Source organism: Mus pahari, chromosome 11 (assembly GCF_900095145.1).
Source record: "Mus pahari chromosome 11, PAHARI_EIJ_v1.1, whole genome shotgun sequence".
Classification (NCBI taxonomy): domain Eukaryota; kingdom Metazoa; phylum Chordata; class Mammalia; order Rodentia; family Muridae; genus Mus; species Mus pahari.
In genome coordinates this window covers 1,609,334-1,636,185 of record NC_034600.1, presented here as the reverse complement: position 1 = coordinate 1,636,185, position 26,852 = coordinate 1,609,334, and the positions used below count along the sequence as shown (strand labels likewise).

The 26,852-nt window shown below is 51.2% G+C and overlaps 1 protein-coding gene across 3 annotated transcripts in view; it reads left to right on the top strand.

Moving 5' to 3' along the window:
* Window positions 1-3,207: 3,207 nt before the first annotated feature.
* Tent4a (terminal nucleotidyltransferase 4A) overlaps window positions 3,208-26,852 on the top strand; it is a 35,178-nt gene continuing 11,533 nt past the window's right edge. For 2 of the 3 annotated variants that reach the window (XM_021208395.2, XM_021208394.2), the window contains exons 1-6: window positions 3,208-3,919; window positions 20,648-20,771; window positions 21,552-21,598; window positions 22,621-22,741; window positions 24,689-24,796; window positions 25,697-25,825. In XM_021208395.2, the coding sequence (XP_021064054.2) occupies window positions 3,225-3,919; window positions 20,648-20,771; window positions 21,552-21,598; window positions 22,621-22,741; window positions 24,689-24,796; window positions 25,697-25,825 (1,224 nt within the window). In that variant the 5' untranslated portion in view covers window positions 3,208-3,224. Of the gene's footprint in view, window positions 3,920-12,971; window positions 13,020-20,647; window positions 20,772-21,551; window positions 21,599-22,620; window positions 22,742-24,688; window positions 24,797-25,696; window positions 25,826-26,852 lie in introns of those variants that run through there. The other variant, XM_029544004.1, reaches the window with a different exon arrangement.

Sequence of the window (26,852 nt, the reverse complement as noted above, 5' to 3'; positions counted from 1 at the left end):
ATCTCCCTGCCCAGGGTTTTAAGGACTGAATTTTACTCTCAGCATCAAGGAATATACGGCTTCTATGGCCGGAGATGGCCCGGCAGTTAAGAGCACCTGCTGTTCTTGCAGAGGACTTGGGTGAGGTTCCCGGCACCCACACTGTGGCTCACGACCTGTAGCTTCAGTTCCAGGGGATCTGATACCCTTCTGTGGCTTTCATGGATATCAGGCACACATACAGTGAGCTTACAATACACATATACAAATGCTTACTTATACACATAAAATAAAAAATAAATAAATCTCAAAAGAATGGGCCAGGCGGTTGTGGCACACACCTTTAATCAATCCCAGCACTTGGGAGGCAGAGGCAGGTGGATTTCTGAGTTCGAGGCCAGCCTGGTCTACAAAGTGAGTTCCAGGGTAGCCAGGGCTACACAGAGAAACCCAAAAAAAAAAAAAAAAAAAAAAAAAAAAAGAAGAAGAAGAAGAAGAAGAAGAAGAAAGAAAGAAAGAAAGAAAGAAAGAAACAGAAAGAAAGAAAGGCATGTACGGCTCCTGATTTACATAAAACATCTGTGGCCAGACATATAACAAAACATTTACTCTAATTACAAAGACTTGTCTAGTGGCTGATTAATCAAAGTAGCAGGTTAGCTAAAGGCAGCGGCAAAGACAGAGCGTGAGACTAGATGGAAAAACAAAACAAAACAACAAAACAAAAAAACCACAGTAAAGCACTCTAAGAAGAAAACACTGACAGCACAGACAGACAAACCCTGGAAGCAGGTAAGGGGACTGAGTGTGTATGGTCATTCTGCTAACACTTGTGGGAAGACCTATCTTCTGTGCTATACTGTCCTAGAACTGATGTCCAGCAGAGAAGAGGACAAGCCTGTCTCTCCTTGGGGACCTTCCATTCTGACAAAGTAAAGGGAACACAGGAAAACTATACATTGGATAGCTGGTGAAATCAAAACGTGTAGAGGCCCCTCTCATGCGTGCCTGAACGGCCTTGTGAGGAAACAGATATTCACAGATGTTCTCAGGTTATGGTGACATTGTTAATGTGTGTTCAATCCAACATACCAGGCATCCTAAGAAAAGAGGCGGACACGGCGAAAGTACTGTGCAGTGATGGAGACAGGTTAGTGATGTGGCTGAACAAGCAGTGCCAAGGATTAACAGGAACAAGACACCTGGAGTTTGAAAGCAGGAAGCAGGATAATTTTCCTTGTACAAACCTTCTGAGACATCATGGCTGCCGGCATCCTGATGTCAGACTTCCAGTCTCCAGAGCTGTGGAGGAGCAAACTTTGCTTTCTGGGTGCCTGATCAGTGAAATCAGGGAAAGAAATGGGGGGAGCTGTCAGAGTCAGTGTAAATGCTCTGGGGCAGGAGTGTGCCTCCCACTTGCTGCTGGTGCATGTGAGGTTTTGGGACAACCTGGAGAAAAGGGGGGAAAGCCTAGGTGGAGTCTGGCAGGTTGGCAAGGCGAGAGAGAGAGAGAGAGAGAGAGAGAGAGAGAGAGAGAGAGAGAGAGAGAGAGAGAGAGAAGGAGAGAGAGCACTCCTGTAAGATTCTGAGGCGATAGACGACCTTATTTCTTAAAAGTAACAAATATGTATGCATATGTGTGTGCGTGGACATATCAGATGCTGGGATCACCTGCTGTGTGGGTTCAAAACGGAGAAAACCCCTGGGAGATACAATTTAAAAACAGACCAAAGACAGAGGTGACTGGAAGGACCAATGGGAGGAGAGGCAATAGTTTGTCTTTGGATGCTTCTGGCAGTAGCAGAGCCAAGAGGGCAGAGGGATGGAGGAGAGCAAAGACTAAGCGCTTTTGCCCCGATCCATTAAAAGTTGAATTCAAACAAGAACTGTTTCCCCTTCCTGTAGTATTATTTAACACAACACACTTTCTTTGGGACAGGGTTTCAGGGCTTCCTGGTACTGTTTGCAATCGTCCTGCCTTGGCCTCCCAAACGCTGGAATTACAGGCACTCGTGACCACACAAAGCATAGGCTCTGCTCATTGGCTGTGATCTCCACATACACCGGTAGTCAGAAAACGCCAGAGAGGAAACATTCATTCGCATTAACGCCACTGACGGAAGGCAGTAAGCACGCTATCTGGTCCTTCCTTCCACCTTGGTACAGTGTGAGAAGGGCCAAGGACTTGGGAAGGTTTGCTCCACGGTGGAAGCAGTTCTCTCATGCTCAAAATTAGCGGAGCCCGGATGCAGAGGCCCAAGGGGGGCCCAGGCAGCGCGGGCACCTGCTGGGCTGGACCCGCACACCAAACGCACAGGACACCGGAGCAGCTTCCGACTTCACGGGCCGGGTGGCCCGCGCGCGGCGCATGCCAGAGCGGGCGCGTTTGGTGGAGCGCTTTGCGAGCGGCGGGCCACGCGGGACCGGCTCTGCCCTGTCACCCCACCGTACAGAGCACGCGAGGAGACGGCGGGAGGGCGGAGGCTCGACCCGCAGCCCAATCCCGGTGCAGTCGCAGCGGTTTCGTTTTCCCAGCCGGCCGGCGGCCGCAACACGCCAGCCGGCGCGGAAACTTCCACCCGGCGCGCCGGCGTCTCTGCGCACGCGCGGCCCAGCGCCGACCCGCCCCCCGCCCCCTCCGGCCCCGCCCTGTCTGTCTGGTCTGCAGGCGCCCGCGCCGCCGGCTCGCCGCCCGGAGCGCGCAGTGCGCAAGCGCGGTAACCAAGGCGGCGCTGTCTAGTGAGGATTTGAAATCCCCGCGCGTGCGCACTGCGCCGCGGCCCGCGAGGGAGGCCGCGCCCCCCGCGCCGCCGCCCCCGCGCCGCCTCCCCGCCCCTCATTGGAGCGGAGGCGGCGGCTCCCATCCCTCTCCGTGCCCGGCCGCCGCCGAGGGCGTCTTTCCGCCGCCGCGCCGCGCCGCGCCGCAGGAGCGCCGCGACTGACTGACGGCCCGACGCTCTGGGCCCGCCCCCTCGGCCGGTCGCCGCCCCTTCGATGGCCTCTCCCCGCCGCCCGCACGCTACGCCGCCGCCGCCGCGGCCCCCTCGCCCTCCCCGCGCCGCCTGAGCCACCCGGACCGCAGCTGCGCCGCGCGCCCCACCGAGCGCCGCCCGCGCCCATCCGCGCGCACCGGAGCGCGGCCCAGGCCCGTCCGTCCGTCCGTCCGTCCGTCCGCGCGGCCGGCCCGGGGCGCGGCGGGGGCGGGGCGCGGCGGGCGGCGCGGGCCCCGCGGGGGCGGCGCGTGGATGGATCCGCGCGTGGCCTGGATCCAGCCGGAGCAGAAGGGGCCGGCCAATGCCCTGTGGATGCAGATCTGGGAGACCTCGCAGGGCGTGGGCCGTGGCGGCTCCGGCTTCGCGTCCTACTTCTGCCTCAACTCGCCGGCGCTGGACACGGCGGCCGCGCCCGGGGCGGCGGGGCGCGTAGCACCAGCAGCAGGAGGCCCGGGGCCGGCGCCCGCCGCCTCGTCCCCGCCGCCCGCGCCCGGCCCCGCCGCGCTGCCCCCGGCGCTGCTGAGCGCGCTGGGGCCCGCGGCGGACGGCGCAAGGCGCTTGCACAAGTCCCCATCGCTGTCGTCGTCGTCGTCCTCGTCGTCGTCCAACGCCGAGTCGGGCACCGAGAGTCCCGGCTGCTCGTCGTCGTCCTCTAGCAGCACCTCGCTCGGCCGCGCCGGCAGCGGCCGCACCTTCTTCAGCTTCGCCGACGGCGCTGCCCACGCACACCCGGGCCCACGCGGCCCCACGCCCGCCGGCTCGCCGCCGCAGCACCAGTTCCACCCGGGCCGGCGGAAACGCGAGAACAAGGCCAGCACGTATGGCCTCAACTACCTGCTGTCGGGCAGCCGCGCGGCCACGCTGAGCGGAGGGGGCGGCCCCGGGGCCCAGGCGGCGCGGCCCGGCACGCCGTGGAAGAGCCGCGCGTACAGCCCCGGCATCCAGGGGTGAGTGCGCCCGAGCCGCGGGGCTGCCAGCGTCGCGGGCACTTTAAAAACTCCGTTAGATGGAGATCCACCAGGCAGGGGGATTGACAGTTCGGCATGGAGGCCTGGGGCTAGACTAGAAAGCGGTTCCTTTCTTTCCTCTGCTCCAGGGCAGGGAAGCGAGAGCTGGCTGTCAGTGGGAAGCGTGTACGCGTGTTCTTTCCTGTAGGCTAAATCGTGTATCTTAGTGTAGTGAGGTTGAATGTAAAACATTTTTGTTCCCTTTTTGAGACAGTAGGTTTTTGGTATTGGTGCAGTTTAGCCATCAAGTGAGGTTTAGAAGTGGAGTCTTGTGTGTGTCGAGGTTGCCTCGTATGTTTTAATTTTGGGCAGACGTTCACAGAAAGCCGGTCACCTGGGGTTTCTGAAAACCACCTAATAGTACTCAGGTTTTTTTCCTGTGAGCTCACAGGAAGGTGTCGTTTTCATTTAAAATTTTTCCATACGGCCCAGAGGACCTTAGAGGTTAATGTCCCCAATGACAGCAAGGTGGGGGTGTTGGTCTGGAATTGCCCCAGGTGAGACTGCTCCAGTGTGAAGCTCTTCATTCAACCTATTGGTTGAATCTCTGAACATCTAGAAACAAAATAGTCGTTTGTAGTCTCAAGACTGGTGAGCTTGGTTTGCCTCAGTTCCTGCAGCTCTTAAAGGGCATCTAACCTCGGCCCCTACCCCCACCCCAGGCCTTCTCAGGGAGCTACATCCTCAGTTTAAGTTCACTCGGATGGTTGCTAGGCCATGGGACTCCTTTGAGGTAACTTCTTAGGGGGCTGTTTGCGGTTTGAGGTCTGTGGGGAACACTGATACTCTTTAAGGGGTGGGGTGGGGTGTTACATAGAAACAGTTGTCCCCTCTGCGACTTGTTTCACCTGCGTTGGATCGGGATTCTCTGGAGCATGCACTACAAATCCAGGAGGAGCCTGGTTTCTTCTGCCGGTTCTCCACAGAGCTTGCTCGTAGAACTTAGACAGGTGTGGCTGTGGACCTGAGGGAGGTTTCTGGATTGTTACATAACTGTCATGGACATGGTGTCTGCCGAGAGACGGATCCTGGCCCCTGACAGTGTTCCACTTGGGTACTTAAGGGTCAGCAGCATTATCTGCCCCTCAGTGAGAGTTGTGTCCCTTGATGTGGTCCCTCTGGTGGTCTGTAAGCTGGTCAGCCTCTGCGTGTTCTTCTGTAGCTTTTTGTTAGTATGTGAGCCTCTGTGGGCTAGGTGTGTTTTTAGAGTCGGGCATGGGTGCAGTTGGCGTGGGTGGCATGTAGTTCTCTTGATCCCATAAACATGGTCTTCTTTAAATACCCTCCCTTTCTGGTACAGATGAACATTGCTACCTAGGTTTTCATACGTGGCTCCTGTCACCCTACTCCCAAGTCCTTGATTAGTCACTGTCCCCGGAGCCTGGGTCTCTCTTCCTACGTCAAGCACATTGTAACCACTCTCTGGAGGACGCTGCTCAAGCAGTCCAAGACTGGGGTCTTCTGGGCACTGTGGCCTAGCCTGTGTCATTGGTCAGCAATGTCGGTGGGAAGGTTCTACCAGCCCCCAACTTTGACAAGAGCCTCCATTACTCCTCCCCCCCCCCCCCAAGAGGGATGAAGGTCTGGGCTTGTGGTGCTTGGGCTCTGTCACTCTTCTTGCCTGAGCCCTGCCTCAGAGCCCCATTTGCTCACTTCAGGGCTCAGAACCCAGTGAAGAGTTTGGCCTTGGATGCTACCTGGTGACTCTTCCTTTTCTGTCTAGGTGGCATGTGTCACGATTTTGTTGAATGGTGAATCCTGGAGGAGGGGCTTGCTAGCTGGCCTGGCATGTGTGTGTAAGAGGGCAGGGTGCCTCTGTCTGTTTCCTACTGTGACTGACCTTTCAGAGGGGGTGGGGAAGAATTAGTGAACAGGGCGCCAGTAGAGCTGAGCCTATATGTCAACAGTAAAGGTGGCTCCAACCATTGCTGGTTGCTCCCACGTGAGCTGACATTGGATGGCAAGAAAGGGACCTGTCTGAAGCTAGTCTTGTGCTGTGTAGGGCCGACACCAAGCCTTCCTCTGTGGCTTAGCAAGAGACACAAGTAATGTTAAGTGTTGGCTTGAGCGTGGCCCAGTTAGCAGAGGGGCCCTGTTATGTTAGTGAGAGGCTGCTGAACTTGCTTTCTGCTGCCAGGGACGTGCCTTTGGGGGACTCTGCAGACCCCCAGAAAGGACGAGTGGTTTTCTGGTGGGGTGAGAGTCTGGGTCTCCGCCACGGTGGACACGGGGCACCTGCACCATTCAGCTCTCTGGGAGGAGTCTGCTGTTGGAAACTGCTAGACTGCTTTCGATCCTAAGTAGGATGAAGAAAAGGGACAGAGAAAGTGGACAGGGCTTAGTGTAATGAGCTCGGGGAGGAGAGAGAGAAGGTGAGCCCTGCTGTGGGAACTCCCCTGAGCCCGGCTCCGAAGCCTGCCTTGGGACATGGCAGGCATAATGTCAGACGCGCCTCTGCATGAGCTTCTTGCTTAGGATGGAGGCAGGCATGGGCAGGCTCTCTGGGTCCTCCCTCCCACCTTTAACTCACTGTGCCCTCTGTGTCCTTAACTCTGGCCCACAGTGTGATTCCTTTGTCCTGGGCAGTCTCAGTGGCTTTAGAAGCTGCTTTGGGTTAAAAGTAAAGAGCAGTCCCCTGGAACTGAGGGTTGGAGTGTGGTCCTGACCCAGTCAGCCAAATCCGTACTGGTGTCTTCCAGGAGTGCAGATGGAGAGGGGAGGGCCCCAGCCCTTGCATACACCTGCAGCCCCATGACCTGAGTTCACTCTGAAGGTTGTGTCCTCCCAGGTGGTGTGCCTGCAGTGGGCAGCAGTTGTGGGCAGCTTCTCTGCAGCTCTCCCCACCACGGTTAGTCTTTGAATGTGTCCTGTGCCCTCGGCTGCGGGAGTCCCATTGTCCATCTGAAGCCAGAGAAGCCTCCAGTGTCAGCAGTTACAGCTTGGTTGTGGCTGATGGTGCTCACAGTGCTGTGCTCCCAGCTCCATGCCTGCTCTTTTTGCTGTTCTCTTGTGAGGGAGTCAGAGCTCGGTGGAGCAGCCAGGTTCCCTCTCCTGCAGCACAGCTCCTGCCTGCTTTGACAGAAGCAGTGGGCCTTTCCTTAGAAGGCTCCATTGGGAAGGCACAGGTGAGGGCCCAGTGTGCTGTGAAACACAGGTGTAGTCACTGTTATCTCCCTCCATGTCTTCCAGTGAGCATCAGGGGATGCACAGGAGGGAAGCAGGGAAGCTGGGAACATTGATGGTGGCACAAGAGGTTTCCTTCACAGAGATGCTCGAGGTTGAAGAGGGAGGTGAGAACAGTATACTACACAGATGGCTCGTTTGTCATACAAGCAGTGTTACCTCCTGTGCAGCCTTCTCCAACTAAACAGTACCACTCTCTTGTCATGGCCAGTCTCCACACAGAACTGGAAAGGCTAGTGAGATGCTGTCCTGGAGAACTGCTGAGCCACGGCTTGCTCAGGATGGAGAGCTGATGCTGGGGAAGGCTGCCCAGGAAGACAAGGCCAGTCTTCGTTTTAGGCTAGAATATTAAACAGGCTGGCTCAGTCCTTTGGAAAAGAGGCCCTAGGGTGGGGGAGGCCTTGGGTTTGGTTCCTAACCAAGGAGAAAAGAAATAGAAACAAACAAACAAACAAACAACCATAAAAATAAAAATGGAGTCCCTGAATAATTTTGAGGAAAAACCATCTAATGCTCATGCTGTGCAAGTTAGGAGGGCATCCTGGCGTCCTGCGGCTGTGATGTTTGGATGAAGAAGCAGGGCTGCTTTCCCCTTAGAAACAACACACTTGTGGCTTAAAAGTAATTTTTAAGTAAAAAAAAAAATTTTTTAGATTTTTTTCATACTGTTATTTACATATTTGATTTTTGTGTATGTGCTTGTGTGAGTTTATGTGCATCACATTTACAAGTATCTACAGTCACCAGAAGAGGGCATTGGATTCCTCTGGAAGTGTAGTGTTACAGGCAGCTGTGGGCAGCCAGATGTGTGTGCTGGGAACAATCTGGATTCTCTGCACGTGCTCCTAACTGCTGGACAATCCATCTAGCTCTTTAAGTAGACATATAAAAGGAAAAAAAAAATCTATGACTTTAAGACTTGTGCTTCAAAGTCTTGGTTATTTTTGATGACAGATGTGAGCTTTTGGGCATCATCACCTTGAAAGATTTCATACCGAGAATCCTTTGGGAGCAGGGGTACCAGTCAGTGCACCGTGGACAGAAAGGATGCTGTGTAATCCAGGACGCTCACGTTCAGAGATGGAGCCGTCTCTAGTGCTTGTGGCTGGTGTTGCCGTGACGAGGCTAGGCCAGGCTCTGCCCAGCCTGTCAGGCTTGCTTTAACATTAAGCAAAGTTGGATGGTATGCTAACCCCATAAGGCTGCCCAGGAGAGTGGCTTGCAGCAAAGTGAAGCCAGTGATGCCCTTTGCATGCCTCTGAGTGGGGCAGCCATGTCGTCTTCCCATTTGGCATGTGCACGGACTCAAACAGCATCTAGCTCTTGATACATCTCCAATGTTCACTGTTTCTGTGGTCAGGTAGCAAAGCCCAGTGCACTGGGCTTGGACCAATTATCAGTCACATCCTTCCGGTCACTTGAGCATGGCTTGGATGAGTTTTCTATTTAGCAGGGCAGAGGGCTGAGTGTCAGCTGCCTGTTGTCACATCTGTCTCCAGAGCCTGCCAATAAGCCCATTCCTGTAGTTACAGCACTTGGGGAGACTCCACTAAGGGCTCACATGAGTGCATAGGCCAATTCGGATGGTCTGTCTTCAGCCCATGCAATGCAGTATGCTCCATAGACTGTTCCATCAGAACCACAAGTTTGGGCATGGGTTGCTGTCTGCCACACACAGGCATTGTTTAGTAGGAAGACAGCATTGATGTGGGAAGAGGAGGCCATGGTTGTCTTTCCAACATTCTTGTCCTCTGCTTGGACATCAGCCCATCACAAGTGACTCTTATATATTGCCAGTCCCGTCTTCTGGCTTGATTGTCACCCCTGAAGCTGGGCTAATTGATGACAAGAACAGTGTGAACTTTTCTGTGCCTCTCACAGATGAACCATTCTTTAGTCTGCCATTTAAAAAAAAGTCTATACAAGAGCCACGTGATTGCACAAAAACTGTTTCAGCCATGAGGGCACCTGCATTGATCAGATTGTCATGGTGGTCCATTTAAGTTGCCACTTGATAATGACAAAACAGCCCATGGTTGCTCTGTGTAAGATGTGGCCCACACCAGATCTTCAGGCTCCGTTGATGGGGATGGTGGTTTGCCCATGGCCTCAGCTGCAGAACATGTACCCCTCCCTGGAGGAGCAAAAAGACCCCCACCATTCTTGCCTTGTCTCTTCCCAAGCTCCCAGTATGGAGTTAGCTTTTACTATCCCCTGCCTACCTACACTACCAGCACCAAAGACTTGCATACTAAAAAAAGATGCAAAAGACAAATAGGTTTTGTGTGCAAAGGTAAAGAAAACCAGTTTTTTTGTCTTAGGCATTTTAACATAGATTGTGACCTTTGCAGTGATTTTTTTTTTTAAACATGCAAAACAGTATGTTAGTTTCTCTCTGAGTGTAGCTAAGACCCCTAGTGCAAGGTGAAAACATTAACATACACACAGGATGAAAAACATGTGAAAAGTCTCATGCCACATCTGAAAGGTATTTGCTGGCATCCTTTTCTTTTTAAGTACTGGATAACAGCGGAAAAGTCAGAGAACCTGGGTGAGTGTGAGACTGATTGGGCCACCTGCAAGAATCGCTGTCCTCTGTGCTGCCTGCGGGCCTCCCGTGTGAGCTGGCTGGGCTGTGGCAAGGCTTATCTTTTCCCAGGTGACAGGCCCAACTAGATGGGATGTCCCTATGAAAGGGACATCCTTGAGTCAGTGGCTTGTGACACTCATTTGCCTTTTAGAAAATTTATTTATTTACATGCCAAAGTTTATCCCCTTCCTGTTAGCCCCTCCTAGAGTCCTTTGCCCCGTCCCCTCTTCCCTTTGCCTCTGAGCGGGTGCTCCCCCACCCACCCACCCAAACCTCACCTTTACCCCTCTCCAGCATTGCCCTTCCCTGAGGCATCAAGTCTCTACAGAATTTAGGCACATCCTCTCCCACTGAGGCCAGACAGGGCAGCCCATGTTTGCTCTTCGGTTGGTGGCTCAGTCTCTGGGAGCTGTGCGGCGTCTGGGTTAGTTGACACTGTTGGTCTTCCTATGTGGTTGCTGCTTTGCACAACTCTGTGGCTTTTCCCGGTGTTTGTTTCTGAGAATCAGCAGTGGGCATAACCTTCGAGTTCTAGTCCTGGGAATGATTGGGACATAGAGTGGAATTAGTCCCTTTTTTTTACCCTCATTTTGTTTCTTGTATTGGGAAGCATGCACTTGGCTTGGAGACCATGCTTCATTGACCCAGTTACATACTTGGGGGTCTGGTTCTGGCTGGTTTTACCTGTGCTCTAACTCCCACTCCTCAGTTTCTCAGTAGCGCCTGTGACATAACTCAGTTTGTGAGCTGGTCAGCATGTCTGAGAATGGCTGCTCCTTCCCCCTTTCCTCCTCAGGAAATGGAAACCAAAAATGGGCTTCTTGTTGCCAACAGGAAAGCCTTCCTCTCCTTTCTTTTCTTAAGTAGACGAAGCTACAGACTCAAAGTTCCACATCTTAGAGAGCGGAGGAGGATTCAGGCTCAGCGGAGACCAGTGTTGACCCTGGGGAGTTCTGGGATCCCCCTGCCCCAGTCCTTGTATTTTAAATGCAGACAGCACTTTAGTGAGTCCATAGTCACCGTGTGTGTGTGTGTGTGTGTGTGTGTGTGTGTGTGCGCGTGTGCGCGTGCGTGTGTGTACACACATGAGTGCCTGTGTGCCTGCTGTGCTGCAGCTGGAGTTAGGTTGGGTTCAGTTCTTATCCTTTGCTCCGAGGGGAGGTTCAAGTGGCCATGGATGACGATGACCCTTACTCTGAGTTCCTTGCCACTTCCTACAGAGTTAGTGGATTTGGAGGGAAGAGCAGTGTGTGTGTGTGTGGGGGGGGAGCCACGACAGGGCAGGGTGGCCCAGTCCTCTGCAGAGGAGGAGATGCAGTGTCTGTCCTGGGTAGTGGCCACTCTTCATGTGTACTAGCCAGCACTTGGAGGGTGGCCAGTGCAGGTGAAAAGCTAAGTTGGACTTTAATGTGTTGACTTGTTTTGTGACATCGGGAATCAAGCTGAGCTCCTTGAGTATGCCGGGCGGACAGTCTACCAGTGAGCACCCTCCCAAGCCCTTACTTAATTTTAGTTAAAGTTTAAATGGCCCTATGTTTGATCAGTGCTGACTTTGTGCAACTTTGTTTTATTTGAAATAGTTTAACTCTGTAAGTTGCTGAAATAAATTGAAACTCAACTGCAGTAAAAAGAGTGTTGCTCAGCAAGTTGCTATGGAGAAAGCTCTAGAGTTCATGTTTCAGAGTTTCCAATGCAAGTCCTTTATGAAAGGCTGATATCTTTGTGCCTGAGGCAGCAGGGAACGGGCAGTGCAGCCCAGAGCATTCTGAGGAGGGGAGCATTTCTGGTCAGCATGCAGAAGATGGTTGCTGGTAGTTTGGCGAATGGGTTGCCTTCAGGTCTCTGCAGGTTTCACGGCTTATCCCATATCTCCCAGCAGCTTCTGTGCACAGGATTCCTGGAGGCTTGAGAGTCCTGCTCCAGTGAGTCCTGTTCCACTATCCTCTTTGACTTCCTGGATCAAAGCCACACAGAGGCAATATTTCTTGTGTTTTACAGGCACAAACCCAGTCTAGATTAGCTAACATGGTCTGACAAAGAGGTCTGCACTGTGCATATTGCTGTCGCTGTTGCACAGGGAGGTAGCTACCACAGACTAAGGGTTTAGCAGGGCACTAGGCAAAGCCAAAGGTAAGTTCGTGAGGAACCTTTCCTAATGATAACAGGCAGATTCAGAGCCTGCCTCTGCTATGCTTCCTCTGTGTAGCTGCGTCCTGCAGAGGGGCACAGGGAGCCCTTTGGGATGGATCTGGCTTCCTGGGCTGTTTAGAGGTTGAATTTTGGGAGAGGTGGAGAAGCTGTGAGATTCTGACATCTCCTGGAAGAGCCAGGCCTCCCTGCCATCCCCAAACAGCTCATTTGAAGGAGATGAAAGCAATTTTCAGGAGATGTTCTGATCTTGTCCAAGAGTCACCTAGGAAGTGACAGAACTAGGCTCAGACGCAGGTTTCATGCCAGGCAAGTCCATGCACTTGACCAGTGCTTTCCAGAGAGGGAGAGGGAACATGAGTTGAGAGTTAGAAGTATGGCTTGGTGAAATAGCAGAGACAGTTGAAGCATAAGGAAGAGTTTTGGTCACAGGCGTCTTCTCTCAATTGAAGTGACATTTTAGAAAGTGAAGAGCGGCTATGGTATGGTACCCAGAAGTAAAGAGAGCACTTGGCATGATACAGAAACAAAGGAATTCGGAGTATAGCTACCATTTATCTTGTGAATGCGTCATGAGACACTAGTGTGTGCGTGGAGGGAAGGTCACAGTGTTGGCATAACACTCTGAACTACAGGGTGGGCTACTGAACAGTTTGAAGCTTGTGGGGGGCTGCTTGCAGTTGGAAGAAAGCTCACTGTGCAGGAGGCTTTCCTTAGCAGGTGAGCTCTGCCTCTTTCCCCTTGTTCCCACCTGGCTGTAGCGGGCTGTACTAGCCAGTTAGAGCCTTACCGGCTCCCCTGACCCACACCTGGGCCAGGCCTCTCCCTCTTATCCCTTTATACAGTGCTTCCTGCTGCCCTCCCAGATGCTCCAGGAGGTGTGGCACTGAGAGAAAGTCCACCCACACCACAGCACAGCACAGGGCTGTCGGTGGAGCCCAGGCCCCATGATTCCCTAGCTCACTCATTAACTAGGAACGAGGTAGAGGGACTTGCCAAAGAGGTGAGGTTGGTAGGAACAATGCTTGTGAATTCCAGGCTCTGGCTCCTCTGAGAGAGGCCAGATGCTGCCAGGACTCTTCGCTTCTGAGGACAGGTCTTTGAATGTCCCCGAGGAATGTGAGTGACACTTCTCACTAATCTAGCAGCAGCAGGACAGGGAGCTCTGTCCTCCTAGAGAGGGGCTCTTCACCTTTCTGTAAGACAGTTTATAGGTGACTTTTCAGAGAATTGATGCCTATCATTTATTCACTGTTTCTTGACATAAGGGTACCCCCTGCTGATGTAAACTTAAGGCTGTTCTGTCTCAGCCTCCCAGCTGCCAAGATTACAAACGTGAGCCATCATTTCTGGCACCAGTTCTAAAATACTGATGAATTGGTAAAACTGGTTCATGTTTTTAAAGTGGAAGCTTTAAAGCATGTCAGCCCCGTCACCCAGAAACCGCCAGGGTAATTAGATGGTCACAGCTGTAGATGGTGTTCTCCAGGCCCTGTAGATATCCCTCGGAGCCACCAACAGAAAAACTCACTAGAGTCGTCTTCATGAAAACTCTAGTAAATTATTTATTTTGCTTCAATAAGAAATGCGCAGTTTCAAATAGAAACACGGGCTCCTGAGAGCGACTGCTGTGGCTGAGAATATAAACTTGACGAAGCCCCGAGTGCAGAAGGTCGTGCTAACAAGGCACCGACCGGTTTGCTCTCAGTTTATGGGCTGAGAAGTCCACTCTTGTGCATCTTCCCTCCTGACTGAACATAAGGCATTGCTGTGAATTTGCTGTTTTGTTGTGTGGTTTCGTTCACTAGTATGTGTTGATTGAGCCCTTACTAAGCCAATGTCCCAGGCCCTGTTTTCAGGACGTTCGCTGCGGGAGGGCGGTCGGGCCGTGCTGCTCCTCTGTGCTGTCCTGTGCTCTTATTAGCTCTGCAGGGCTCTGGGTTGCTCTGCTCTGACCCGGTGTGTGTAGTTTCTGCCTGAGATGTGGTTCGGTGGTTCTTAACACTGCATAGCAGCTACTGCCAGTACCTTTTATGAAGGGACTGGATAGATGCATTTTTGTAGAGTGGATACGGGCTCTACTCCCTGAAGCCTGTTGTGGCCCTGTAGGGTTGCTTGGCTTTCTTCTCCCATTGCAGAATAGTGCCACCACCACCTGTCCTCCGAGGCAGGGCCTTGTCTCCTCTGGTCTGAAGATGGATATTAGTTGCTGACCTGTCTAGACATCTCTGTCCAAGCAGGCCTCTTTGTGAGGCAGACTTTTCTGGACCTCAGATGCTTGTGTACGGCAGGCTAGGGGGAGGTTCTGTCAGGTCCTTGCTACTGTGTTGCTGGCTCTGCCTTCCTGGGGTGACGACAAGTGTCTGAATGTCTGTCTGTCTTTGGGTGCTGCTTGCCTTGGCTCTGTCACTGACACCCAGCAGCCTCTTCCTGACTTTTCTCAACATCAGGGACATTCTCTCTCTCTCTCTCTCTCTCTCTCTCTCTCTCTCTCTCTGATTTTTTTCTGTGGAGCTGGCAGTGAGGTAGCTTTCTCTTCTGGGTTCACTGTTTTTGTGATATACTGCATCCCTTATGCCATCCCTCTTACCCTACCTGTGCACAGCATATTTTCCCCCTGCTCATTTTAATACTCAATAAGTCTTAATTCTGACTTGCTGTGGATATGTGGAGGCAGCCCCCATCCCCAATCCATCTGCAGCTCTGAACGTCTGCCTGTTCCATGGGATGACTGTCCTGTGGCCTTCTGGTACCAGATGGTGGGCAGCAGAGGTGCAGGCTGAGCTGGGCACTACCGTGTTGGGACCTGGACTCTGCTTTGAGTTGTTTGAGCTTTCCAGGGTCAATGCTCTTGGCTTACCCCTGGGCTTCCTTGAAGGCCTGGTGGCCTCTTATTTACAGTCAGCCCCTGGGGACAGGAGTGGCCCTGGGCTCCAGTGCACAGTCTGCTGCCTTGTGGGGATGCTGCCTTCTCTCCAGGGTTTCCTTGCCTGGGAGCCTGCTGTTTCAATCCCGCTGCTGCTGCTTCTTCCTGTCTCAGCCTCAGCAGCAGCTCCTTGGAAGGCAGTCCCTGACAGCTTGGCCTGTGCCATGGGAAACCAGTTTGAATTTCGTCACTGTTTCTTCATTTCCCCTCCCCCAGGCAAGACCCTTCTAGTGGGAGAGAGTAAGCAAGGGCCCCAGTTTCTCCTCTGTGGCTCACTGGTCTGCAGAACGAGCCACACAGGAGGTCCTCAGTAAATAACTGGAGTGCAGGTCACTTCTGCTTTCTCTGCTGGCACACTGAAAGAAACCTTTGTACCTGTTGGGTTATTTTCTCTCCCTGTCTTAATTCCTGCCTTTTCTTTCTATATTTTTGGTAAATTTCCACTGTTAGGGTCTCCCTTTCCTCATAAGGTCCTTTCTGTCATCTTGTGTGAGGGCAGATACTACTGCCCTGGTCCCAGTTTCCATATGTGGGACTGTGTGCAGAGTGGTTGACAGTGGTACCAGGATCTTCCTCTGTGTGGAAGGGTTTTCCTGAGCAAGGAGGTATTTCTGAGCAAGGTGGGTGTCTGTGTCTGAGTTTGTTGCCCATGGCATGGAGTGGATCTGGGATGTGTCCCTTAGATCCAGTGCAGAGTGGCCCAGTCCTGCTGAAAGCTTGTCTCTGCTGCATTTCAGTATGCTCAGTGCCTAAGTACTGGCACTGCTTCATCTATTCCAGGGCTTACCAGACTTCCCTCTATAGAGACCGAAGGGCTGTAGGTAGCCATGTCGGAGGCATTACCAGCACTGCGGCAGGAAGTGCGTACTCTAGTTAACACGTGGTTCATGGTATACCTGCTGCTGAGAAGTGATGCTCTTGCTTAGCCTGCTCGGTGGCTTCTCGGTGCCCTTGGGCATAGTCTTGAGTCATCGAGCATGCACCTAGAGCCTCTCATAACCCTCCCTCGTTAGGCTTTGGAAGGCTCTTAGACATCTATCTGTTCAGAGTCCAGATTGGTAATGTTGATCAGAAAGCTGCAGAGCCCTCTCTCTCTATCTTAACCTGTTGTAATTAGCTTTAACTGTAAACTTGACCAGACTGGTCAGTGGGCTTGTCTGTGGAGACTTGGCTTCTTGTTAATTATGTGGGAGGGACCCCACCCTGAACAAGACAAACACCGTCTGGGCAGGTGGTCCTGGGCTGTATGAGAAGTCTCCCTAAGCATGAGCCTCAGTGAGCCAGAAGCACCATTCCCCTGCTTCAGGTCTGCTGAGATCTTGCTGTTGGATGTCCTTCAATGATAGACTGAGCCTGGAGAGGTGCAGGCCGTAGAGTGATGGGCTGCGACCTGCAAGTATAGCCACATAAACCCCTTCCTCCCCAGGTTGCGTTTGATCAGAGTGTTTTATCACAGCAACACCACTTTAACCCTAGCCTCCCCTGACTGCCCAGTGAGTAGCTGCTGCATAGAGACTTTCCTTCTCTCTTCAGCTTTCTCAGGCCAAGCTTGTCCTATGCAGTAGAGCAGTCATGTCCACCCCACCCCACCTTTCTTCAGAGCCTCGTGCTCTCTATACCATTTAGAGCCCTCTGTAGAAGATAGGTACCAGAGAGATTCTTGTAGTTACTCAGAACATCTAGTGGGAGTCCCCTAAATACCCATGGGCTCTGTTCCAGCCTACAGCCTTCCACTTATTTTGAGACTGCAGTTTTTTGTTTTGTTTTGTTTTTTAAAAGCACGTTTGATAGTCTGAGACAAGGTTTTCTAATTTGTTTCTGATTCAAAGATTTCTAATTTGTTCAGATACTAGTTGCCTTGTGACATAATTAAATAAAAGTGATTTATAATTAGTTCATTAACCATGCCATTTAATGATGCTTTAAAGAAGATTACCCGCCCTCAGAATTGTGGAAGCAGCTCACTCATTCTTCTGTAGGTACTTGTGCATGCCTTGCTCAGCAGCCCATTCCTTCTGATGAATAAAGGGGCTCAGTGCAGCTCAGTGCAGCGGGTCAGTTGTACTTGTATCAAAGAAAGTTGCAAGACCCTCCTGTCCCAGCTGCTCTGTGTACACTACTTGGTACTACTAACCTGCTGCTGTTAGTTTTAACTGTTAGCTTGGCGTGCGCGCGTGTGTGTGTGTGTGTGTGTGTGTGTGTGTGTGTGTGTGTGTGTGTGTGTGTGTGTGTGTGTGTGTGTGTGTGTGTGTGTGTGTGTGTGTGTGTGTGTGTGTGTAGGGGGGGAGAGAATTGTTTTATTTTCTGGCAAAAATGGTTCCTGAAGTAAAGGGTTTTGGTCTCAGAAACTACTAATTTTAAAGTTTTTTGAGGCTGGGTGTAGTGGGCCACACCTTTAATGCTAGCACTAGGGAGGCAAAGGCAGGTGCATTTATGTGAGTTCAAGTCCAGCCTGGCCAACATAGCAAGTTTCAGGTCAACTACAGCTATGGAGTAAGATCATGTCTGAAACCAGCAACAGTAAACATTGAAGAAGTTGGAGAGAATAACTTAACAGTTGAGGAATTGAGGAGGTTTCAGATTTTTGATTAGCAGAGTCTGGAAAGGGAAGTCAATGCAGGTTCTAACATCACTTTCCAGTGGAATTGGGAACTGATGGAATGAATGGGCCGCTCTTTGGGTAAAGGGGGTGAGGGTAACAGTTACAGAGCTGTGGGTCTGTGGGCAGCAGAGAAGCCACGTGTTGGTGAATTACATGCAGTGGCAACACCCAAGGACGGCCACCGGTTCTTCCTGTGTTGCTTTCTCACTTGTGCGCGTCCTCCCTCTCCCCTCCCCCTCCCCCCTTTTTAGTTTATGTATATGAATGTTTTGCCTGCATGTGTCTGTGCACCAGCTGAGATCCTGGTGCTCTGGGGAGGTTGGAAAAATGTGTTGGGTCTCCTGGAATTGGAGTACAAATGGTTAGGAGCCTCCATGTGGGTGCTAGGAGCAGAACCTGGGTCCTCTTAAACCCTGAACTATGTCTCCAGCACCAGACCTCTTTTGCTTTGGATAAAGGCGCGACGTGAAGCCTAATGTCATATTTGGGTGTTTCTCTGCCTGTTGTTGTGTGGCTCTTGTGCCTCTGTCATGCTTGCTGCAGGCCAAGGCTGGCTTCTGTCCTGTTTCCTTGTGCTCGCTACTGATGCAGTGCAGCTGCTGGTCTAAGGTTGAGAAGAGCACCTTCCAACAGCTTACAGCTTGTGGGGAGCCCAAGCCTGAGGGTCTGGGATCTTGGGAGTAGAGAAGGAGCCAGCTTTGCCCAGGTAGGAACTGGGGGAAGGAGTAGGAACCAGAAACCTAAGGTAGGGGCTCTGTTAGCCAGCTTGGATTTGCTTGGATTATCTGGGATAGCACTTGGGAAGTGCAAACCATTCTCCCAGGACGACCATCTCTTTCCTTGGTAGCTAGATTTGGTATGGAGAGAGTTGGTTTGGCTTAATAGCTGGGATCCTTTCTTCTTAAGACTAGCCCAGAGATCCAAGCTCCATGTCCCTGACTTGGGCATTAAAGACAGAAACTGATGGAATATACAAAAGATAGGAGGAAATATGTCGTATTTTCCTCTGGAGTTCTGAGATGGTCCAGGCTGGCTCCAACTCCCCATTCTCATGCCTCCACCTCCCAAGTACTGGGTTATAGACCTGGACTGACACACTCCTCCTGCAGTTGGAGACTGACAGGCTCCAGGGTATGGAAGGGAAGCTCTGACACAGTGATTACGCCAGCCTCTAGCACCCTCTGCCTGCTTCCTTCATCTGTCCCTGTTGGAGGCTCCAGGATCTAGGAAAGAATAGGAGTAGAGCTCCCACCCAGGCTTCCAGGCCACCTGAAGCAAGAGGTTTCTCAGCATTGTCCCTTAGCTGGCAGGTACCTTACCTGTACAGGTGTGGCTTTTAGTGCTAACAGTAGGCCCGGTGGACAGCAGCAGAGTCATGATTGACTCCCACTGGCTGTAGGACCCATGAGGGCTGGAACAGGCGCAGCCACAGGCTCTTGGGTTGTGCCCAGACATGAGGTGGTGCTCTACTACCTCTTCCCGTGGCTGCTAACAGCTGTTGTCAATCATCAAACTTCCCGTCTTTGCTGACTACAGTTTGGTGGTGTCTTAGTGGCCCTGCTTGCTTTTGGGGAAGGCCAACAGGAGGCTTGGCTTTTTGTCTAACCCCCTCATCTCAGAGGCTAAAAAGCAGTCCAGTGGCAGTGTCCTGTCCTGAGAACACAAAGCACACATTCTTTCCTGATTTTCCCCCCAGATCAGTTTGTAATATTTATATCCCATTTGTCATGACTTCAGAACGATGCGTGCCTTGCTGATAGGACCACAGCACTGGAGTTAGGGCTCCTGTGTTTGACTGGGCACCGCTTCTTGCTCTGGGCACTTAGAGGCCATGGCCTTACTCCTGGAGGAATGCCTGCCACTTCCTTCTTGGCCCCAAGTGAGTGAGCAGACGTAGGATTGCACACTGTGTGTTTTACTGATGGCAGGGTTTTTGCTCTGGATTAGAGGACCCTTTCCAGCTTTCTTCTCTGGAGTGTCAGGGAAGGCCTAAGGGTAAAGATGCACCTGAGTGAGGAAGCCGCACGAGGCCCGAGGAGCGGGGAAGTGACTGTCTCATGCTGTGGTATTTCAGATAGAGCTGGAAGCTTGGCCGAGTGTATGGCTTTGCTAGTGAAGGCCTTGAGTCGGGTTGGCCATTGGACCTCTCTGTCTACAGGATATTTGAGTGAGGCTAGTTTGAGCTGTGCATGAGATTTTTGTAAGCTGGCCTCAGTGCTCTGTTGTGACCAGGCCAGTTATTTAAGTTTCCTTTTTGTCTTTGAACGCTGCTCTCAGGCTTCAAACGTTGCTGCTCTCTCTCATCCTGAGCTCCTCCACTCTGGACCTAGTGGACAGCCAGCAGGACCTCCTGCGGATTTGTGTGTCTTTCCTGTCTCGGGCTGTGTGTTACCTATCGTGAGGTGTACAGTGAGCTGCCTGTGTGACTCAGGATGTCTTGGCTAGGGCCTGAACCTTTGGCTGGCTCCTGTGCTGCACTGCAGTTCATTGAAAAATGTCTGTTGTGAGTGTAGCTTTTTGGACTAGCATTGTTTTGAATGCATCTTTAAAGGTTAGTCATAAATACATTAATGCTTGGGACTGACAAAAACTTGTCTGTGAAACTACACCATCCTGTGAGATTTTATTTCATTGTATGTGTTCACAAAAAAGAAACGGGGGGGTGGGTGGAGTGGGGGCTGGAAAGATGCCTCGGCAGTTAAGAGCACTGTGTTTGCTTTCAGAGGACTTGGGCTTGGTTCCCAGCACCCACACGGGAGGGGGCTCACTGCTGTGCATAACTAGTTCCAATGGATCTAATACCCTCTTACGGCCTCTGAGGGCACCCTGTGTGCAAATGGGACGCAGATATATGTGCAGGCAAAACTCCCATACACTTATAGTAGATACTAATAAATAAGCTGGACTTAAATTTTCATTTTATGTGTATGAATGTTTGGTACATATCAATGTAATGTGTGTACTGTGTCTTCAGAGTCCAGAAGAGGGCATTAGGTCCTTTAGAACTAGCCTTACAAAGGCTTGTGAGCCACCTTATGGCTGCTGGGAATTGAACCTGGGGTCCTCTGGAAGACCCCAGAGGAACAAGTGCTTCTAACAACAGAGACATCACTTCAGTCCCAGAAGCTGGGTTCTGAGTGGCTCCAAATATATTTTGAACTATAGCAAAAGGTAGACTTCTGCTTAATTGTAACTCTCCTTTTTCTCTTTTATCCGCAGACTTCATGAGGAGATAATTGACTTTTATAACTTCATGTCCCCTTGTCCTGAAGAAGCAGCCATGAGAAGGGAGGTGGTGAAACGGATCGAAACTGTGGTGAAAGACCTCTGGCCCACAGCTGACGTGAGTATCTTGTTCACCTTGCACACACCAGCCCATGAGGTTGTGTCAGCTTCGTCTACATGCACTCACACTTCCTATTCCCACAGTAGAGTGGCTCCCCAGGCCCAATCCTGGGCAGCTTCACCTGGGAGGGAGCAGTTTAGACAAGCACTCCCCACGCTACTGCGTCTAGCCCTGGCGTAGTCCGGCCTCTGGTTAGCCTGGGAAACCCATAAATAAGAATACTTAAATTCTCATAGTCCTTCATTCCTTCTGCCCAGCCCTCCTCTTTCATTCTTGTTTAAAAATTGAGTTAAGGTTAGAAATCTCCCTCCTGCTCCACCCACACTTGCAGTCACTGCAGTTTACAGCATGGAACATGCTTGCTTCAGTAGAAATTGCAAGTGCCAGCAGAACATGGTGGCACACGCCTTTGGTCCCAGCCCTCAGGTGACAAAGGCTGTGAGTTTGAGGCTCGAGTGGGCTATATAGGGAAACCCTGTCTTAAAACATAACAAGTGTTCCTGGTACAGCACTCACATGAATAAGTGTGTGTCTGTGGAAGTGAGGTACTTGCCTGTTTGTAGTCCTGGGTGCCGGCAGCCTGTTGTATGTCAGCTGACCAGGGAGCTGACCACCTGGCCTGGATTTTGATGTAAATAAATGTACAAAGAGTTTTCTGGTATGTTGCACCATTTCATCTGCTTCTTCCCCAAATGTCAAAGCTGGTTTTGTTTGTCCTCGTGTTTTGCAAGGCATGATGGGAGCCTGCTGACTTGACCTCTGGGACTTCTCTTTCAGGTGCAGATATTTGGCAGCTTTAGTACAGGCCTCTATCTTCCAACAAGGTGAGTGTCCACGCTGACGGCACACTTGGTGTTGGCTTACGGAGTGGCAGTGTCTTTGCTTCTGAGGCTTGGACAGCCAGCTGAAGGGGAGGATTGCGGAGCACAGGGGAAATAGGCAGAAAGCCGCATTTGTTAGTTTAGTGTTAAGGCAGGAGATCGCTTGCTTGGCATTTTTCTTCTTCCATTTAATTTCTTACAGCACAGAAATGTTGGGTGTTAGACAGAAAATGGATGGGAAGTGCCTTAGTAACTCCTGCTGCTATAAACCAGGACCACGGGCTGGCTGAATTATAAACTGTAGAAGCTTATTTAGCTCTCAGTTCTGGGGACCGAGAAGTCTAAGATTCAGAGGCTGTAATTGGGTCAAACTCACCCCTGTAGCAGAGGTCTTGATCCATTTATGAAAATATGGCCTCAGAGCCTTCTCACCTCAGGAAGGAGAAAGGCCTGAGCTGTTGGTGGGGGGCCACATTTCAGGGGGGTCTTTGGGGTTCTGATAGTGAACATTCAAGCACACTTCTGTTAGGACAGTATTTCATGAAGATCTTTATGTAGAAGTGTCAGATTTACATCCTAAAATTGTCTTCTGGGTTCATATTTTCATATGCATAATGTATAGGTAGTTTTTGTTGTACATGCTGGTTAGCATTTAGAACTAGCTTGCCAGTATAGCATTTGGCTGTGATGTCAGGACTTAGGGGCTGGCATGGGCAAGGGCTCTGGAAGCCAAGTAGGTTAAAAGTCTTCAGGGATCTCCAGACCTTGAAGCAAGAGCCAGTGACAGTAGTATAGATTGCTGGAAACAGTTTATCCATTTCACCTGTTGGCTCCTGGGACTTTGAGGTCCTTTCACTCTGGCTTTATATACTTAGATTACTCAAGAGCTGGCTTCGTTCAGGGCCCAAGGCTTAGGTACTTATGGGACCTTGTTGATCAGAGGCAACATGCCGTGGTGCCGGCCTTCCCATGGGAGGTCACCTGGTGAGGTATGTTGTGACTGATACAGTTTCTCTTCTGTCCAGTGACATAGACCTGGTTGTCTTTGGAAAGTGGGAGCGCCCTCCATTACAGTTGTTGGAACAAGCCCTCCGGAAGCACAACGTGGCTGAGCCATGCTCCATCAAAGTTCTTGACAAAGCTACAGTGAGTATTGGGGGCCTGACACCTTCATCTGAAGTCCCCACATGGGGTCAGTGTCCTCTGTTTTTCCTCACAGTGGTTACTGGTTATGTTTTGATTGTCCTCTTGTGGTATAACCATTCCAGTGACCATCTTCATGATTTTCCAGCTGAGAACCTGTTTGGTGATAAGTGGATTTGTTTTCATTGTGAGATCTTAGAGCTTCACTCTTGGCCCTAAAAGATAGACTTGTGTCTGTCTGTGTCTGTCGAGTAAGGCAAGGCAGAGGATCCCTAAGGAGAAACTAGCATTCCACCTGCTGTTGTCCTGGTGTGCAGCTTAGGGATCTTGTTTTGTGTGTGTGTGTGTGTGTGTGTGTGTGTGTGTGGTGTGTGTGTGTGTGTGTAAGACCACACACTAACTTACGCTGAAGGAGGAAAACCTGGAGTTCCCTTTGTTGCCCGGACCTGTGTCTATGTAGGAAAGGCACTGTCTCAGGGAAGCTGAAAGATAAGATTGCTTCTAAGAAGTTCCTGGGACGCTTCATTGAAGTGGTTCAGGTTAGACAGCTTATGATCTCAGTCTGTGGCCCTGGTATGCACCAGTCACCAGCTCTGCTGCCATGGACGAGTGTTTCAGTTTGGAGTTGGTGTGTTACTCGTCTGTAGGGTTTTTGGGGAAAGTGTGAGTTTCAGTCCAGTGGCTGCAAGCTCTGTTGGTACTTTTGCCTTGAGTGGGTGAGTGTTTAGATGGAAGCATGCCCACTGTGGATTGGATCTTCACAAAGTGCCTAGACTGTCCCTTCCCAGCGGTCATCCCTCCAGGCCTGGCTCCCATACTGCCTTTTATTTTATTCACTGGAACTCTGCTTAGACATGAACCTTCGGTAAACTGCAGAAGGCCATGTTGCACTCAGTTCTCCAACTCGCCGGCAGGCACATGAGAAAACACCCACAATGAATAGCAAGGGAAAGGCTTTGAACTCCATTAAACACGTAGGCAAAGGTAACACCTTGCTATGACCAGGGTCCTGCTGTGTGATCCCTCTGTGGTCCAGAGTCCTGCTGTGGCCAGGGTCCTACTGTAGGCCCCATCTGTGCCATGTTTGTTCTTTTGTTTTTAATTCCTCATCCAGGGTGAAATCCAGCTGTCTCAGGCACTCTGACCACTCAGGCTTGCACAGTTAGTGAAATGAGGCTCTTTGACAATGAGGGAGGCAGTAGGAACTTGCTGTTGGTGGTGTTATTCAGATGTAGGTTCCTGTGTTGAACTTTTCAAGATCCAGACAGAGCATTTGAGGATTGTTGGGTATAACTGCTTACTCCTCCCAGACTTCCCGCTTCAGCATATTGAAAAATGTGTACTTCAGTCACTTGAAGGCGTCCCATCCCGGCTGCTGCTGCTGCTGCTGCTGCTGCTGCTGCTGCTGCTGTATGTGTGTGTGTGTGTGTGTGTGTGTGTGTGTTCTCTCCCTCCCCCTTTTCCTCCCCCTTTCCTTCCCCCCTCCCCCTCCCTCTCCCCCTCCCTCTCCCGAGCATCCTCCGATGATAACCATGGATCTGGATCTTGAAGTGCAAGGGCTTTGTGCTGCTGTGTATTTCTCAGTGTGTGAAACCCTTCCCCCTGGTTTTACAGAGCAGACGTGGTGCTAACCTTTGGGTATGTAGTGTGACTTTGTAGGGTGCATGTGCAGGTCAGGCCTCCCACTTGAGTCCTCTCTCAGGCTCCCATTCCCCTCTTGCTGTCCCACTTCAGAGTCGGCCTGCAGGAGATGGTAGAGTGGGAGCCCTGCTAGGAGAGGACAGGTCATGGTTGTTGTGTGGGGCTCCATGACCACTGAGATTAACTCCTGACGGAGCCCTTTTTAAAACTGACATCCATGACCACCAGTTCCCTCTTGTGAAGAGAGAACAATGAATGGCTGTCTGGAGATGTTGATGTCACAGCACTTTGTCAACTATATCTTCACAGGTGCCCATCATAAAGCTCACAGATCAGGAGACTGAAGTTAAAGTGGACATCAGCTTTAACATGGAGACTGGTGTGCGGGCGGCAGAGTTCATCAAGAACTACATGAAGGTACTGTTGTCTCAGGTGCCCAGTGGGACAGAGGTGTGAGACCTTGTTACTCAAAACCTTAGGATGGGTCATTGGTAGCAATACAGACAGTGCAGTTTCCAGGTTCTGTCATGGGGTCTGTGTGGGCTCTCAGGAAGTGTGTAGCTGTTTTCTGATTGGCTTTGAGTGACTGCTTGTTTTAGAGCACTCTGGGGAATGTTCTGTGTTAGTGCACAGCCTCACTCCTGGCTCGGTGCTACACTCCCAACCTACTTTCCCACTTGCCGGACTCCGTCTAGGTTTGTTTAGTCTAGAGGCCTCAGTGCTTGCAAATGTGAGAGTGGCCAGTGCCTGAGCTGCTGCCTTCTGGAGCTTTGAGTGTTGGCACTCAGGCCACACAGCCAGCCCTATAGTCTCTTTCCGTTTTCAGTTCCTCTCCTCTGTCATCCGACCTGCAGGAGCATTTGCCCACTTCCCTCGCTCTGTGTCCCTGCTTTCCATAGTTCTGCTCAGGGCTGAGCCACCTGCTTACTGAGTGCTGGGATTCTTGTGTCTCAGTGACAGGGTCATGGCTTGGGCCTGGGGTGGGGGGCATTACCCTCAGCTAGTGGGAATCCTTAAGCCAAAAATTGGAGTCAGAGATTTTGGGGGGAGGGGGCAGGAGGATGGGTGAGGAGTTCTTTCTCTCACAGGAAGCTTGTCTAGAGTCCCTTTAAAAGTACATCAGCTATGGGGCTCAGAGGTTAAGAGCATCAATTGTTTTTTTTTTTTTCAATTCAATTCCTAGCAACCGCACAGTGCCTTATAACCATCTATAATGAGACCTAGTGCCCTCTTCTGGCCTGCAGGGGTACATGCAGGCATAATTAAAACAACAACAAAGTCTATCCGCTGACCTGTGTGCCTCTTCTTGGGTTTCAGAAGTACTCGCTACTGCCGTACTTGATTTTAGTGTTGAAACAGTTCCTCCTACAGAGGGACCTGAATGAAGTCTTCACAGGCGGGATCAGCTCCTACAGCCTCATCTTAATGGCCATCAGCTTTCTGCAGGTGAGTGGCCTTCCCCACAGTGGGCTCGAGGCAGAAGTGGTGACCGTCACCCTCACTGTGGGCTGAGGAGACTCCCTTCCTGCTTCTTGTCACAACACTTTCTTGCTTGGCACCCCTCCTGTAGGTTGATTCTGTGGGTGTAGGTTTCAGACCCTAGGTGATGCCCGCCTGTGCTTCAGGAAGCTCAGACTTTTACGATACTGAGAACTGTGGATTGTTCATTTGGAGCAGGAGAACGAGAATCGGTTTATTCCTATATAAACCTATATAAATCATAAAAAGCCTTTTCCACTGGCGCTTATCTGTAGTTTATTCCCAAATACCCTGAGAATAAAGGGCAGATACCAACATGGGGACGAGATGGAGAAATTTCCTTCTGTGTGTTTGAGATAAAGTCACTCTAGTCCTGGATGGCCTAGAATTCATGTGCAGCCCGGGCCGGCTTTGGACCCATGGCAGTCCTCTTGACTCAGTTCCGCTGGTGCTGAGACTGCACTTGTGAGCCTCTCTCTCTGCCTGGCAAGCCTTCTGTGGTGGTTGGTCTTAAGTTCAGTGTCCTCTCTGCTTTGGGAGTAGAGCGCTAGGAGCTGCCCTGTCAGCAGCTGGCCTCCCAAGGCACTCCTCTCCCTGCTGGTTGGTTGGATGGATGGTCGGTTGGTGGTGTTGAGCCAGGATCTCTCACATACTGACCTGGATTCACTTTGTAGCCCAGGCTGGCCTTGAACTAGCAGCAAGTCTTCGGTCTTAGGTTCCAGAGTACTGAGGTTATAGATGTGAGCTCTTACACCTGCTGACTCATGAACAAAATAGTACCTGGGTTAGTTAACGTTTTATTGCGTTTCTATTGGCTTGAGAAAACATTTCCCTGTGTATGTTAGCCACCTGAGTGTATGTCCCCACGTATATCACTGAGAGTGTGTGTATGTCCCCACGTGTATCACTGAGAGTGTATGTATGTCCTCACATGTATCACTGAGAGTATATGTATGTCCTCACGTATATCACTGGGAGTGTATGTATGTCCTCA